The sequence below is a fragment of the Acomys minous genome (assembly GCF_964271855.1).
Source record: "Acomys minous genome assembly, chromosome: 11".
In the NCBI taxonomy this organism is placed as follows: Eukaryota; Metazoa; Chordata; class Mammalia; order Rodentia; family Muridae; genus Acomys; species Acomys minous.
The window spans coordinates 35,146,489-35,163,500 of NC_140492.1; the positions used below are offsets into that span (position 1 = coordinate 35,146,489).

The 17,012-nt window shown below is 39.5% G+C and overlaps 1 protein-coding gene across 3 annotated transcripts in view; it reads left to right on the forward strand.

Moving 5' to 3' along the window:
* EPHA6 (EPH receptor A6) overlaps positions 1-17,012 on the forward strand; it is an 896,620-nt gene that overhangs the window by 658,963 nt on the left and 220,645 nt on the right. For all 3 annotated transcript variants that reach the window (XM_084801064.1, XM_084801065.1, XM_084801067.1), the window contains one exon: positions 13,707-13,892. In XM_084801064.1, coding sequence (XP_084657190.1) covers positions 13,707-13,892 — 186 coding nt within the window. The remainder of the gene's footprint in view (positions 1-13,706; positions 13,893-17,012) is intronic.

The following is a 17,012-nucleotide window of genomic DNA, read 5'->3' on the forward strand; positions in this document are numbered from 1 at the left end:
GACTGCTCTCTGTTTTATTGTCTCCTTGTTACAAGCCAGCAGGGCAACCTAACTTACAGCAAGGGAGTGTCGGAGGACACTTGATGGAACATTGTTGATCTGAAATCTAGGAGCCAACCTCACTTTCAGAGCCACCCACCTTCCTAGTGAGCCCAAACAGCACAGGAAAGTTAACCAGTATAATATAGACTAATAACTTTATCATAGTTGACAAGACAGGGTTAGGGAGAAGTATTGCCGAGGATAGAAAAATAACAAAACAAACACGTCCAAGAAGGATTTTAATGATTCCAGCTAGGCCAAGGTGCTACGTTAGTAAATACTGTTCATAATATCAAGTGACATTTTTTTTTAACTTGGAAGGTGCTACACATGTGTCTGCTTACCCTAGATTGGGAAGCCACACGAGACCAAAGCACAGACACCACCAAAATCCAACTTGGTGACCCAGTGGATTGGAGGGAGGGGTTAATTATGGGAGGGTGGGTGAAGGGTTACTTACAGGAGTAAAAATGACACAAAGACAGTCCCATCACCAAATCCCGCCACAGTAGAGGTGACAGTTCACAAAGACTGGGAACCGGGAACATACTGCAAAGCCTGCAGATAGCTCAGCAGGATGAAGAAGAGTGTCTTTACCAACTAACTCTGGTCTAAACCTCTCTTAGGCAGCTTGTCTGGCCTCAGAATCTTTGCAGCTTTTATTGCTTACTTTTATTGATTAGCTTTCATTGGTAAGGATCAGTTTCAAGGACTTCCTGGGGTTATATTGAGGTTTTTTTTTTTTTACCTTCCTGCTTAAGGAGTTTCCCAGGAACACACTCTGCTTAAACAAGATGCACCTCTTTCTCCTTTAAATAATGAGAAGCACACCATTTGGAGAACTAACATCCAAACAAGAGGATGCCAGGAAGAGCCTAGGCCAGGGTTTGACCTTTTCTGAGTGATTCAGGAGACTGGGGAATCAAGAACTTGCGTTCAATTAGAAGTCAATGCTTGTTTTTGTTTTTCTCACCAATCAGGTAGGTATTCAATGATTTTGATTGGAGAATATAATGAGCTTTTTACTTTATGAGAGATCGATTTCTACTGGGCTTTGTTACATTTTTAACTATTGTTTTTGTTTTTGAGATTTTTATTTCGTTATGAGATTTCTTCCTTCCTCTCCCCCCCCCAGCTCTCCCCCTCCACCTATTGCTCCCCACTCTTCTTTCAAATTCATGGCGTCCCTGTTGTTGTTAATTGTTATTGCATACACATATACTCCTAAATATACCCCCATAGAGTCCATATAATATTATATTTGTAACTGTTTTTCAAGGCTGACCCTTTGGCACTAGACAACCAATTCATATGCTCTCCTCTGGGAAAGACCACCTCTCCCACTCTCAGCTTTCCTGAGTTGCCTATAGTTTTTGGATAAGGTTGAGGCCTCATGGGCATTTTCCTACCAAATTTAGCACGTTCATTGGTGTCATGCTTGTTAGTTCATGTTGAAGCAATTACATTGGTAAGACTTTGTGAGTGTAGCTCCTGATAATAGTAGGAGCCTCGTTATCACAGCAAGTTCCTGACCCTCTGGCTTTTGTAATCCTTTCACCCCTCTTCCACAGTGTTTTTTTTCTGAGCTGAGGTGCTGGAGTGATTTTGTAGATATAGTCCTTGTAACTGCATTTTGGCTGTGGTTCACTGTAGTGGCCTCTATTTTGTTGCAAAGAGAAATTTCCTTGATGAGGTGCAAAGACTACATTCACTTGTTGTTATAAGGACAGGTGTTTATAGATTGTTTTTAGAAATTATACTAGCTTAGTAAATTAGTGATCATAGATGCCCCTGAACTAACCATAAATTCACTAGCACTGAGGAATTAGCTAGGTTTCTAGTACCAAACATGGTTTCCCTATTTTTGAGAGGATGTTAAGTACAAATGGAAAGTTGTTGGTAAACACCAATGTCTGTGTGCCACTACTGCACCCTTAGAGTTATTGAGCCATGGTGGTTTTTACTGTTGTTCATAGACTTCGTAGTTGGGTAAAATATTTTGTTAAATTTGTACTATTTTTCATATTCTCACATTATTTCTTCCTTTTGTCCATTCCTGCTTTTTTTTCCACTTTTCTTTATGTTTGCAGAGATAGACAGATGATAGAGATTGCGTAAGTGGTAGCATCATATATTATAATAGAATATATGTTATAATAACCTAATATAAGCTAAAAAAAATACCTTAACTTTATTCCTATACAACACTCTACCCTTAGACATTTCCATCACACCATTTTTATATTGATGTTCTGCTGGCTAGATTTATGTTAACTTGGCACAAGCTAGAGTCATTGAAGAGGAGGGAGCCTCAGTTAAGAAAATGTTCCCATATGTAAACTGGCCCAGCCCGTATACATGGGACCATCTCTGCCTAGTGGTCTTGTGTTCTATAGGAAAGTAAGCTAAGCAATCTATAAAGAGCAAGAGTCAGTAAGCAGCACTCTTCCATGGCCTCTGCATCAGCCCCTGCCTCCAGCTTTCTTCCTGGTTTGAGTTCTTGCCTTAGACTGTAATATGTAAGCCAAATAAACCCTTTCCTTCCCAAGCTGCTTTTAATCATGGTGTTTCATGACAGAAAATTTTACCCTAACTAGGACATAAACCATCTCCATATCTACTTATTAGCCAGTTGTTTACAGCCAAAATCATCAGATGGTAGGGTAGAACTGTAACATTTTTTAGGTAGTTTTTCTTTTTTTAAATTTTATTTTATTAATTTATTCAGATTATATCTCAATTGTTATCCCATTACTTGTATCCTCCCATTCCTCCCTCTCTCCCGCTTTCACCCTATTCCCCTCCCCTAGGTCTATGACCAAGGGACCTTCTGCTCCACTATAGGGTCATAGGCTATCACATTTTTACTAAAGATTTAGCTCCATACTAGAGTTAACCTTTTGAACTACAACTAAATCATATACAAGAATGAAGAGTAATTAACATATGAGCTTTCAGTGTTACAATATGTTTCATTTAACCTCTAGCAGTGAGTTTTATACATTTTTTATCTTGTTACATGTAATTCTTTTCTTTCAAGGCACCAAACTCCTTTCAGTATTCTTGTAAGGTTAGTTTCATAGTGTTGAGCAAACTCAGTATTTATTTGGTTCACAATTGCCTGCCTGCCTGCCTGCCTGCCTATTGTTTGAGTCAAGGGCTCCCTATGTCACCTGTCTGGCCTTGAACTGGCCTTCCCAACTTGCAGCAAATCTCCTGTTGCTCTTGCCAAAGCTCTGAGCTATAGGGATGACTCATTGCACCTGTTCTTGCTTTGGGACATTATCCTGCTTTGCTTTTGTCAACTTAGGCCAAGCTACAGTTGTGTGGGAAGAAGGAACTCAGCTGAGGAAAATCTTCCCATAAGGCTGGCCCGTAGGCAAGCCTGTATGACATTTTCTTAATTGATGATTGATGTATGGAGATTCAGCCTACTGTTCCCTGCCCTGAACAAGCAGTTCAGGGGAGTATACAAAATCACGCAGAGCGAACATGAGATACAAGCCAGTAGGCAGCATTCCTCTGTAGCATCTGCCTCAGTTCCTGCTTCCCAGTTTTGCCTTGAGTTTCTGCCCTGACTTCCTCAGATGATTGGCTGTGTTGTGTAAGTAGAAGTGAAAAAAAACAAAACAAAAAACAAAACTCTTTTTCCCCCAAGCTGCTTTTGGCCATGGCACATTATCACAGCAACAGAAATCCTAACCAAGACATGACTTTTTATTTCTCTATCGTTTCTGGAGGACAACTTTGCCAAGTATATTCTCCACTGGCAATATTTTTTTTTCCTAGCGTTTTGTAAAATGCTAGAAGAAAAGCCATTCCTCTTTAGTGTTCTATTGAGTTTGGATGATTACACTATTGTGTGGGTGTTTGAAGATGCTAACCCCTGTTTCAGTCTTTCGCTTTTGACAATATACTGTGTGGCCTCTATGTTGATGATGCTGCCTCAGGTATCATATCTGAATAGCGTTGAAAGTGGGTCCTATGACTGGCTCTGGGTCTGCGGTAGAGACTATATTTGGTGGGCTTGGTGCTAGGGGATCCAGTGAGCATGGGTTGGTTTTATGTCCCCTGGGTGAACTGAAACTGGACTCTTTCCAGGACCTGGATCCATGCCTTGCTGCTGGAATCACCAGGGTCTACTATTGGATTCTTAGAGGTTGGGGGTTTGTTTCGTTTTACCATATGTGCTGGTAGTATCTTCATCTAGTTCTTTAAGGGTTGCTCCCATTATATAACAGAGTTGCTTCCTGGCCTAAACATATTCTACTAGTCAACAGCTAAATTGTTCATATTAAGAAAGAAGTTTACTCCAGAATCTATGGCTATAACCAAAATCTCCAGCCCCATCTGCAGAGACCCAGGCAACATGTCTTCTAGACATCACCCAGATGAGCAGTCCAGCCCTTACAGTGCAGTTGAAAAGCTCTGATCTCAATTTATAAAATGAATTTTATGATCTGCAATTGAGTTGAGGTCTGCACACCATCCTTCGGGGATATGATGTGTTTTCCCGACTTTCCAAATAGTTCACTATCTCTCCTAACAAATTTTTGAGAAATCTGTTTTGAGACAAAAATCAACCACCCCACAGGAAGTCTCAGGCAGATATGGCTTCAGGTGATGCGCAGGCTTTCTGTAGTCGGTTGTATTAGTTACTTTTCTCTTTCTGGAATAAAACACCATGACCGAGGTAGTTTATAAAAGGAGGAATTATTTGGACTTATGGCTTCAGAGGAATAAGGTGGCAACATGGCTGGGAGAGAGCAGCAAGCCAAGGGCTCACATGCCAAACCACAAGCAGGATACAGAGAGAGAAAACTTGAAATGGAAAATGGTTTTTGAAACCTCAAAGGCCAGCCCTAGTAACATACTTCCTCCACCAAGGTTGTACTTCCAACACCTACCCAAACAGAGCCACCAACTGATAGCAAAATACTCAACCATCTGAGCCTATGGGGCCATTCTCACTCAAACCACAACACTGCTCATAGAACACAGTGGGAAAATACTAACAATGAAATTCAAGGATGATTTGGAATCTGCTGTGAGACTAACATTTTCAAGGATGTGACAGTGTCACTTGTGGGTGAGAAACCCATCAGATTGTTGTGTGGGTCTGATACCTCTCAGGCTACAGATAAGAAAGTTTAAAACTCAGTTTAGAGTTTTGAGGGACCAGAAGTAATAAAAAGACCAGCAAACGTATCTAGGACTTTCTCTGCGGTGTTCCCTTAACAGTAAAAAAAAATGCTGTTAGGACTACAACAGAGTGCAAGTGAGGCCTAGATGAGATTCCTTCAGGATCTGTTATGAGATAGAAGTCGGCAAGCTTTTCTCATTAGAGGTGATAGGCAAGTGTCCTATGGCCTTATAATAACAGTACTGAACAGTTAAGAGGCAATTAGAGAAAAAGGACAATAGATCTTTCAAGGCCACTGCCATGATCAGTGTCAGCAGGCAGACAGACCTGTCTGAATATACATTGTACAAGTCTCCTTCTACACTTTTGCCTGGTGGCTTTGTTTGCGGGCTCAAGTCCAAATGAGCCTGAAGCCAAGCAGCTTGGCAAATGATGTTGTATCTAAAGCTAAAGATAGGGGTAGAGTCATGGATCTACCAAACAGTTATGTATCTGCCCTCCCAAGATGACCCTTCTAGGTCTCCTGCCCCAGCTAAAATTTACAACACCCTCCACCAACCCCAACCTCCCACAAAAAGCCATTTGTCTATAGATAGTACAAACATTTTTTTCTTGCTAATAATAGCCAATAGATATCTGGACATTTTTATAATGATTTTGTATTCCAGTAAAAAAAAAAAAAATACTTTGGCTATACTGGGTATTCAAGTTTTGTTTCTGTTGCTATAATAAAACATTCAGATGCAAAATAGCTTGAGGAGGAAAAGGTTCATTTCATATAATAGGGAGAAGGACATGCTGTGTATCACACCTGTCCATCACAGAGAAGAAGCTCTGCAACTAAGCCATGAGTAAACATGTTTTCTGGGAAAGCAATGAAAGGAACATAACTGGTTTTTTTAATTAATTTATTCAGATTATATCTCAGTTGTTATCCCATCCCTTGTATCCTCCCGTTCCTCGTTCCTCCCTCCCTCTTGCTTTCACCCTATTCCACTCCCCTATGTCTATGACCAAGGGGGACCTCCTCCTCCACTATATTGTCGTAGGCTATCAAGTCACCTTGGTAGCTTGTTTATTCTCTCTATGAGTGCCACTACGCCTCCCCACCACAGGGAAGTGGTCAAATATGGGCACCATAGTTCACATCTGAGTCAGTCCCTGCTCTTCAGTCAACTGTGGAGAATGTCTTGTCCATTAGCTAGATCTGAGAAGGGGTTTGATGTTTACTGCAAATGTTGTCCTTAGTTGGTACAGTAGTTTGAGCAGAACCCCTGGCGCCCATCATGATGTTCTTCTTGTGGGTTTCTAGGACCCTCTGGATCCTTCCATTTCCCCATTCCCTCTTACTTCTCTTACCTAGAGTCCCAATAGGATGTCCTCACAACTATCCCAATCTCCTGATAAGTGAAGACTTTCATGTGACCATGCCTCTCGGGCTAACGTCCAATTATAAGTGAGTATATACATGTGAGAAGTCTTTCTGCTTCTGGGTTAATTCATTCATTATGATCTTTTCTAGTCCCATCCATTTGTCTAGAAATTTTGGGATTTCCTTGTTTTTAATAGCTGAGTAGTATTCCATGGTGCAAATGTACCACAATTTCTTTATCTATTCTTCGACTGAGGGACATTTAGGTTGTTTCCATGTTCTGGCTATTATGAATAAGGTTGCTATGAACACGATTGAGCATGTGTCCTTGTTGTGTGGTGGAGCACTTTCTGGGTATGTTACAAGGAGTAGAATATCTGGGTCTTGAGGAAGCCCTGTTCCCAGTTTTCTGAGAAAGCGCCAGATAGGTTTCCAAAGTGGTTGTACAAGTTTACATTCCCACCAGCAATGAAAAAGTATTCCCCTTTCTCCACATCCTCTCCAGAATGTGCTGTCACTTGAGTTCTTGATCTTAGAAAAATGCAATTAGATCCATATTTATCACCATGCACAAAACTCAAGTCAAGATGGATTAAAGACCTCAACATAAAACCAGAGACACTAAATCAGTTAGAAGAAAAAGTGAGGGAAAGCCTGGAATACATTGGCACAGGAGACAACTTCCTGAACAGAACACCAACAGCCCAGGCTTTAAGGTCAACAATTAATAAATGAGACCTCATGCTGAGAAGCTTATGTAAGGCAGGAGACACTGGCAAGAGAACAAAGCGACAGCCTACAGACTGGGAAAAGATCTTCACCAACCCTACATCTGGCAAAGGTCTAATATCCAAAATATATAAAGAACTCAAGAAATTAAACACCACCAAACCAAATAACCCAATTGAGAAATGGGGCTCAGAGCTAAACAGAGAATTCTCAAGAGAGGAATATCGAATGGCTGGGAAACACTTAAAGAAATGCTCAACATCCTTAGTCATCAGAGAAATGCAAATCAAAACAACTCTGAGATTCCATCTTACATGTAACTGTTTTTAATTACCTCCTGTCCATCTTGTTGGTCAGAGAATGACTCCAACTCCAGCATTAAATGGACAGCCCAGTATGCTTGATCTTTCACTGGACATACATGATGATATATATTTATTAATGAAATGTACTCATAGTCCATAGGAGAAAGTTCACCCATACTTTGTAGGTCTACACGGAAGTTACACTAAGAATAGAAAGAACTAGTGTTGTAAGATTTAAGATTTTTAATATCAAGTAGGAGTGGTTATTCCGAATTCTTCCATGAGGGTTGTTGGCTTAGTTTAACCATCCCATGAGCTGGCAAGCAGTTCATGGAATACTGGCCTCTAGGCTTGTCATGGACACTGCCCTGTTGAAATCCCAGCAGCCGTGATTGCTACACAAAATTTGGTCCATTAATGTTCCATTGTTGAGGATGTGAGGAGGAAATGCATGGGGTCCAGTTTCTTCCCAGGAATTTATGAGCAGTTAGCAGTTACTGAGCGTGGAGCTTACAAGGTCCTACTTCTCCCCGGGAATTTATAAGCAATTAACCATTGCTGAGAGAGAGAAAGAGACTTTTGTTCAGTGGTATAGCTGTTTGCAACCTGCCCACACTCCAGTAAGGAATTCTGATTACACTCATTGTTTCACTGAGCTAGACTTGAGTGGGATCATTTCGTTGGTCTTTCATCAGTGCTCTGTCTGAGGTGAGTAAACAGCTTATTCACATCTCTCCAGGAAAAGTCACAAAGCACCACTGAATCCTAACACTTGGCAGTGTGAAGGTTCTGCACCTGGTCTCTTTGATAAAAGGGATGAGTGTGTCTAGAGAATCTTATCTGAAGAAATGGAGAAGGCAGGTGGCTTCCAGTGGTGCTATTTGAGTCCCTCACAAGTTCCCAACCTACTGAAAAAGGCACAAAATAATGAGTCTGAGTTTAAGGACATCTCCCATATTATCCTAACAAAATTTAGCTTTAAATAGTGGATACTGGAATAGGAATGAAACATGAGTCAGGTTTGTTTGTTTTTTTGTTGTTGTTTTTTTAAGAGCACTCATTTTTGCCAAGAGAATGAGATGTGTGGTATTTTGGAATGATACAGTGACCTTGCCTGTGTCTGAACTTGGACAAAATTATGAAGTGGCCTTGCTCTGTCTCATCTTGTCTTGTCTCAGAATAGCCTTGTCTGAGGTTGGTATTATATCTGGTAGGAGAATAAATAGCCTGTCTACGAGTTCTGGACATACTTTCAAGTGTACAGGATGATATTATGTTAGTGAGTTTTCTTTCCTTTTGCATTTAAGTGGACAAGTCAGAAGGAAGTTCGGGAAAGTATTCTGGAACGAAGATGGCAAAGCTCAGACTTTACAGGAGACTGATAAAGTGTGCATGGAACAAATGAAGATATTTGTATCGCTGTTCATTCCAGTCCAGGGAAACAGGAAGTGTAAAGAAAAACATCATGAAATATTTGTTAGAGCTCTCTAGCGTATAGCAATTCAGAGGATGAATACATAGAATAAAGAGGATTCGTTCGATTGTCTTACTGGATGGGGCCTGAGGAGGCCAGCAGAGATGTCTTCACACCAGAGACGTTGAGACTCTGGTGGCCGCTGAGGGCATAAGGCTAGATGCCACAGCTCCTCAATCTGGTGCTGAATGCCTCGAGGATCCCTGGGGAAGCCCTGGTCTTCCCTACATCTAAGCTGGCTGAAGATGTGGCATTCTGATGGCAGCAAAGGGTGGCATCTGCTGCAACAATGATCGGAAAAGCACAGGGTCCAAGGCAGGCAGGCAAGCTCATCACGTTCCTGTCTGACCTCCTTTTATCTGAGCTGCACCAGGGAAGGAGCTTCTCTCAATTAGTCACACCAGTAAATCCCTCAGACTCACCCGATCTTGTCTTCTACTTGATTCCAGGTCTAATCAAGTCAACAAGATTTACCATCCCCCAAAGCAAGACATGATCGAAAAAAAAAAATCGGGAGTGTGGCTTTTCTGTTTCTTTGTTTCAAGGGGTTGGGAATGAAAGAGAGCCAGAATCTCAGATCACAGAGGATAAAATTTAAAGAAGGCTGGTGGGATCCTGATGTCACAGCTTTACAAGCAGGTTGTACTTACTTCCCCTGCTTTCCTCCAAGTTTCAGCTCAATTCTGCACAGCTTATGTGGAAAATCCAATACTAATTGATATTTTCACATGGCCCTGTATATTATACAATAAAATTGCTTGTCAAGAAAGGTTTTTTACCACTACCCGGAAGATAGATGGGATTGTTAGCTAGTAAATGTACTGTCCTTGGCAGAAGATCAATTACCCTGTGTATAATTTTCTTGGCCACCTTGAAACTAGACTGTCCTGTTTTTTACAGACCACCTAATATACAAGACATTTGAGCTGGAGTTCAACTTTAGTAGCTGGATAGTACTATGCCAACTTAACACAAGCTAGAATTGTCTGAAACTTAACTGAGCTTAACTGAGAAAATGCCTCCATACGATCTGGCTGTAAGGCATTTTCTTAATTATTGATTGATGGGGAAGGGGGAAGGGCCCAGCCCATTGTGAGTGGTGCGGTTCCTGGGCTAGTGGTCCTAAGTTCAATAAGAAAGGTAGGCTAAGCAAGCCATGGGGAGCAAGGCAGTAGGCAGCACTCCCCCATGGCTCTGCATCAGCCTCTGTCTCCTAGTTCATATTCTGTTTGAGTACCTGCCTTGACTTTCCTCAGTGATGGACTGTTACCTGGAATTGTAAGCTGAAATAAACCCTTTCACCCCCAAGTTGCTTTTGGTTGTGGTGGTTTATCGCAATAATAGTAACACTACCTAGGACAGTAGTGAAGGATTCAAAGAGCATGGCTTTATCATTTGTGTACCTTTCCATTATAGTTCATTATTCAAACACTGTAAGATAGCTAGTGTGATGATAAGATTGTTACAACAGGGAATTTAGACTGTGAACTCAGTAAGATGCTAACAACGACAAAATGGCCCAAATAGCAATTTTGGAAAATGGAGTTAGTGAACTCGGGGGTCCAACTGTTGTTTGATTGTGGCCAAGTGACTTAGCATGTGTGCTTCCATTTCCTCCTTTATAAGTGGAATATGGGTACCTACTTCAAAAGGTTTTTAGATTTACCGCCTGTATTGTCCTTGTGCCTCACCTTTGACCATGTCCCCTGGACGGGGAGACCTGGTGGCAATCAGAGGAAGGACAGCAGGTTACCAAGAAGAGACTTGATACCCTATGATCATATAGAGGGGGAGGTAATCCCCCTCAGGAACAGTCATAGGGGAGGGAAATAAGGGGAAATTGGGAGGGAGGGAAGAATGGGAGGATACAAGGGATGGGATAACCATTGAGATGTAACAAGAATAAATTAATAAAGGAGGAAAAAAAATATTATCTTTTTGAGGTAGGCTGGGTGTTGCTAGGAGTTAACCTGTCTTATTGTCAAAGAATATTTAAAATAATAAAAATATCTTTAAATGCCAAAAAAAAGGTTTTTAGAGATATTAAAGTATACATTAAGTTTATAGACTCATTGGCACAAATTGCCAAGTGAGGGCACTGTGATAATGATTGCAATTATGCACAAGTAGTCATTAGTGTCATGTTCCTACAGTTAATGGGTTAACTATGGACTAAGTTGTGCAAATAACTATTTGCAATCTTACTGAGGAATGATTTCTCTTACTTCTGGTCAAGCTACATGTAAGATGTTACTGTCACTTACTGTAACTGCTGCTACTATACGGACAATCATATAATGAATCAGTCTTTGGTAATTTATGAAATTATACTTTAATTTAAAACATTTTCATATGTGCAATATATCCAGGCCTTCAGAAGATCTGAAACACATTTTGTGAGTGAGTCTCAGATCCTAAATACATACTTACCCTCCCAACAGCCAATACACACTGTTGAAAAAATAACCCAGGAGTGTGGCATTTTTCTTTCTCTGTCTCAAGGGGTTGGAAATGACAGAGAGCTGGAATCTCAGAGCACCATATTTAGTACCAATGAAATAAGTGTGATAACAGCCTGATCAAGCAAAGCTTGACTTGAAGAAAACACCTGCCTGGTGCTAATAAGATGCATGAGTTCCAGGCAACAGAAAACTAAGGAAAATTACCACTATGTCTGTCTTGATAAAATACCAAGAGAGCTGTCATTTATTTCATTATATTAAAAAGTTTATTTAAATTCTTATGATATTCAAGTATAAAAAAAATTACATGGGTTTGGGCTCACATACTTTGTTTTTAAGTATTGTCAAATCTTTATTAATACTACTTGGTCTTTTCAAGTTCAGTAAAAGATAAAAAGACACAAAGAGAAATGCTTGTATTTTCTATATATTTATTAAGGGGTAATGGTGGTTAATGAACAAATTCTAATACCTTAGTAAACCTTGTGTATATTTGACATCAGTTTAGACATATCCAAATGCCTCTCTCATCCAATAGTCCAAGAAGCACAGAAAAATGTTACAATTTTCTATCAGCTATTGGTTTTAAATCAAAAAATAAAATCTTTAAAAATCAAAAGCACATGAAAGAACTTTTTAAAACTCAGCTTCATTTTATGTGACATACGAAAATCCATCTCCCAAGAAACTGAGAGCACCAAATTATACATATATTCTTGTATTTCTTACAAATTTTGGGCAAGATTTGTCAAGTCCAGTGTTATGAGCACTGCATTTTCTAGAGACAGCAGTTTAATCAATGTTTTCATGTCCTTACTTGTGTGAAGGTTTAGCTATAAAAGACAAGCTCTTTCTTTCTTTGTGTGTGTGTGTGTGTGTGTGTGTGTGTCTATGTGTAGGTATGGATGTAGAGGCAGTTGGATAGCTTCCATTGTAGTTTCTAGGAAGCAGTCCACCTTGTTCTATGAGACTGGGTCTCACTGGTCTAAAACTTGCCTAGTAGGCAACACTAGCTTGAACAGTGAGCCCCAGGGATCTCCTGCCTATCTCTATCACCACCTCCACCGCACCTGTGTTCTTAACATAGGTTTTGGAGATGAAACTCAGGTCTTCATACTTATGTGCAAGTGTTTTATTAATGAGCTATCTTCCCATCCCTTTAATCTTTGTTGAATGCACTGTGTTACACTGAGAAAGCCTGTGATCTTTTCCCGTAACAGCCTCTCAGATTCAGCTGTCTGTGTTCTCGACATTCATTTACTGTTTCTGACCTTTTAATCTTTGCCTCCATTTTCTTCACACCCATCTTGAATGCTCCTGCTTCCCCTGTACTTGTGTGTTCTATGCATCAGTCACAGTCTAACATAAGTTGCATCACTCACGGCAAGTCCTCAAGCCATGACTATTCTTGATGGAAGCAGCATTTCCATGGATGGAATAATCTAGGTGACTTCATTTGCGTTCATCTCCCACTTTTCTATGAGCTCAAGATAATACCATGTATTTATTTGAATCTCATAGCAACCTAGCAGTACATATTCATGTGGTAACCATGTAGAAAACACTTGCTTATTTAATCTATCAATATAACTAGATCTGAAATGTAACTCATCTCCCTACACTTATCTACCCATCAATATATCTTGTATCCTATATGATCAGTTATTATACCTGTGTATAGCACAGGGGTTTTTTTTTTTTCAGTGTTCATAAAGTTAATGGAAACAATGTTCCTTTCTAATTCTCATAGCCTAGACATATGACGTCAGTAGTCAAATAAACCATACATCTCTCTGGTGGATTGTCTGGATAGAGTAGGCATTTGATCCATAGATTAGGGCTGAGAAGAGGAACAGGGAATGCTCGGTAATGATTGCTTTTCCCTGGAATTACAGCAGCATCTCCCATTCTGATGTACATACTTTCATAGCAGGTAGTAGATTAGGGATGCCTTTCACTGGGGCTCCCTGGTTGAAGCGCATGCAAATGCAATCCATTGTTCATTATAAATACGTACACAGCAGACTAAAGACAAGATGTTTTCAAGGATATATTTTAAAGGTGTGTTTTAGGTTCTTTTAAAAATCATAACATGGATATGTGGACTTTTCTGAAATAAAAGTACTTGGTTTAAACAAATGATTTTTTTCTTTGTTTGTTTGTTTGTTTGACTTTTAAGGTGAATTTGGGGAAGTCTGTAGTGGGCGTTTGAAGACACCAGGGAAAAGGGAGATCCCAGTTGCCATTAAAACACTGAAAGGTGGCCACATGGACCGACAAAGAAGAGATTTTCTAAGAGAAGCCAGCATCATGGGTCAGTTTGACCACCCAAACATCATTCGCCTGGAAGGCGTAGTCACGAAAAGTAAGTTCCTGGTTTTCCTCACTACTCCTCGCATACTGCTCTTAGATTTTATTAAATCACAACAATACCAAAGTTCTTAAAACAACAACTTCCTTCAGATACTGGCTTCTAACATCACTTTTCAGTGTCTGCCCCTAAGCCATGGCACTTTCAGAGCACTGAAATGGCATCATGTGTATACTCTGCTCATTTGGCTTAGCATAATGACTCAGGGGTAAAAGGTTATATTATTCTAAATGTCAATATTAATAGAGGACTAACCATCAATATTTGATTCATTAAAGTAAAATGCTACCACTTAGAAATAAATTCCATTGACAAATATAGAATATTTTAGCATAGATTAAAATATTTCCATAAAAATTCTATATGGGAGTCAGCTCTATTAATAGCATTATGAATAAATTATTATAGTTAATATGAAGTAAAATAAAATATAACTGCTGAAATAACAATCCTGCTGTTACAAAAACAATGGAATCAAGGTCATTCTTTTGAAAGAAAATTGCTTTAAAATCCAAAATTAGTCATATACTTTAAGAAATCACCTGCATATATTTGAACAAGGATAAAGGCACAAACTGCAACAATATTTTTCCATTTTTATTCACTAATGAACTAAACTCAAAACACAACAGAGGATGCCATTAAAATTTTCATGAAAGCTACTTAGAGATTTGAAAGTGGTATTTTTATTTACAAAAACAAAATTTTGTTAACAACCACTGAAGATAGGAGTGGGATCTGGGACAATGGCTCAGTGGTCCCTACCTACTCTGGCAGAGGACCCAGGCTGGGTTTCCAGAACCCACTGCCAAGTCACAACCATATGCAATTCCAGTTCCAGTGGATTTGATGAACTCTTCATGCTATCACAGGCAATGGTACGTGCGAGATGAATATGGATTCATGTAAACACAGAGATACACATGCACACCTGCACAGACAAAAATAAAATATGTTAATAAACATTTTAAAACCATTTAAGGGAAGTTAAAAATCTCATGTTATATTGTTAGAAGAAAGAAAATACAATAGCTTAATAAAAAATCATGCTCATCTCTGCATCTGAAATATCTACATTCTTCACCCAAAGCATTGGTAAAATGCTGTTCCAGGGAGCAGATAACTTGCAGCCCCAGTAGTTTAGAAACCAGGGGGAAGTCCTCAGGATGATAGGCACTATAGTGGGTTGTTATTGTCGGGACTTTACTAGTTTTTCAAGATTCACCCATAAGTAGTTTTCATCCTTGTGGCCAACCTAGACCAATGGGACATTAGCAAGGACAAGGTACCTGATGTTTTATATATTTGCATGTTGTTATTTGTAATCTAGAATTCCTCTTCTTGAAACCCAGCCTCTATGTCGAATGAAAGCAATTCATGCTGTATTGCAAGAAGAAAACTGTCACAGAGTCTGAGTTTGATTGCAAAATTCCTACCAGGTGCCAGGCAAGAATGGATTGTCCTCTGACCTTAATACCCATGTTGTGACATGCATGTAGGTAGCCACATCCACATCTCTCTTACACACACACACACACACACACACACACACACACACACACACACACACCAAATTAAATAAATAAACATAGATAGATAAATAAATAAAAACAAATACATAAATAAATATTTTTTAAAGACGTGAATGGGTGTACTTTAGTCAACAGCCCCATCCAAAGTGCTAGGCGGCACTGAATGGCAGGCTTGTGAACCATCTCAGACAATACAGCCCAATGCAAATCCCACCCGAGTCAGATACCTGTAGCTATGGCCATTTGTGGGGCAAAGAAACCAAATCAACCGAACCTAGCAAACCCAAGAGACGGTAATAGGGTTATTTAAGAATAATTTTGTATTTGTATTGCTTTCTAAAAATTTGATACAGTGTATTTTGATTATATCCATGTTCCCATTCCTCTGAGATGTACTTCGAGCCAATGTCCTTTTTTGACATTCCATCAGGCCAGATTTGTGCTGCCCACATACTCCTGAGTGTGGAACAGTCTTATAGAGTGTTCTGAAAGTACCAGGGACCACACCCATACAAGAAAGGGACTCTTCCTCTTCTGGAAGTCTAATTGTCGATATCACCAATGCTTTGGGTGAAGAATGTAGATAGAGGTGGAGGTAGAGACTTGTGAGTTCCCACTCTCTACTGGAATGTTGACTGGCTTAACCTTGTACAAGCCTTGCTGGGAGTTCATTTTTAAGTTAAGCTGTTGTGTTAGATCCAAAAGGCATTATTTCACTCTGGTCTTCCCTGATCTCTGGCTCTTACAGTCTATCCACTCTCCCGTCTGTCACAGTCCCTATGCCTTTTGGGATGGAGGAATGATATTCATGACCCGCTCCACTGACACTTAACTTTCTCACTTTGGACCACCAAACTCTACACAAAGACACTTCTTGATGAGGTCCAAGAACTATATTGGTTTATGAATAGAGAGATACAAATATGACCATGTACAGTAGTGATATAAGTGTTATGAGGGTAACCAACTACTTTCTAGGTGGAATTTAGTTCTGCTCCATAAAAGGAAATGTAAACCTGACACTATAAATATGACTAATAACACATGGCTGGGGAGCCTAGGCACTCTCTGGATGAGCCACTACTATTATTCTGCTAAATGCATAGTATAGTATCCAACTGCTTGCTAATATATAAAATTGTTATATAATACATTAAATTTTAAATAGTTTCTTTCATAGCAATATATAACCAAATGAATGGATCATTACTGGAATTCTATTCTTGCCAGTTAAGATTTGTGTACATCGGATAAATTATTTAACACCTTTATCCTAAACTTTCATGTCTGTAAAACAAGACTAAAACAACCCAGATATTTTTGACTGACTGGAGCACATCAGTTCTCTTTTTTCAAGACTGCAAAGGATTTCTACTTACAATAAATGTATAAATGTATGCTTTATTTATCATTATCTGCTGCTTTTCTGTCATTATCTTGACCATTTCAAATAATCCCTTTGGTTTAAGTTTTATCTTTATATGACAAGCAACATTTAACACTAAAGTTCTCTTGCACGGGTTTACACATAGATTGTTTAGAAATAAGTGACCAAGAATAAACTTAAAGTTTGGAAAGTAAG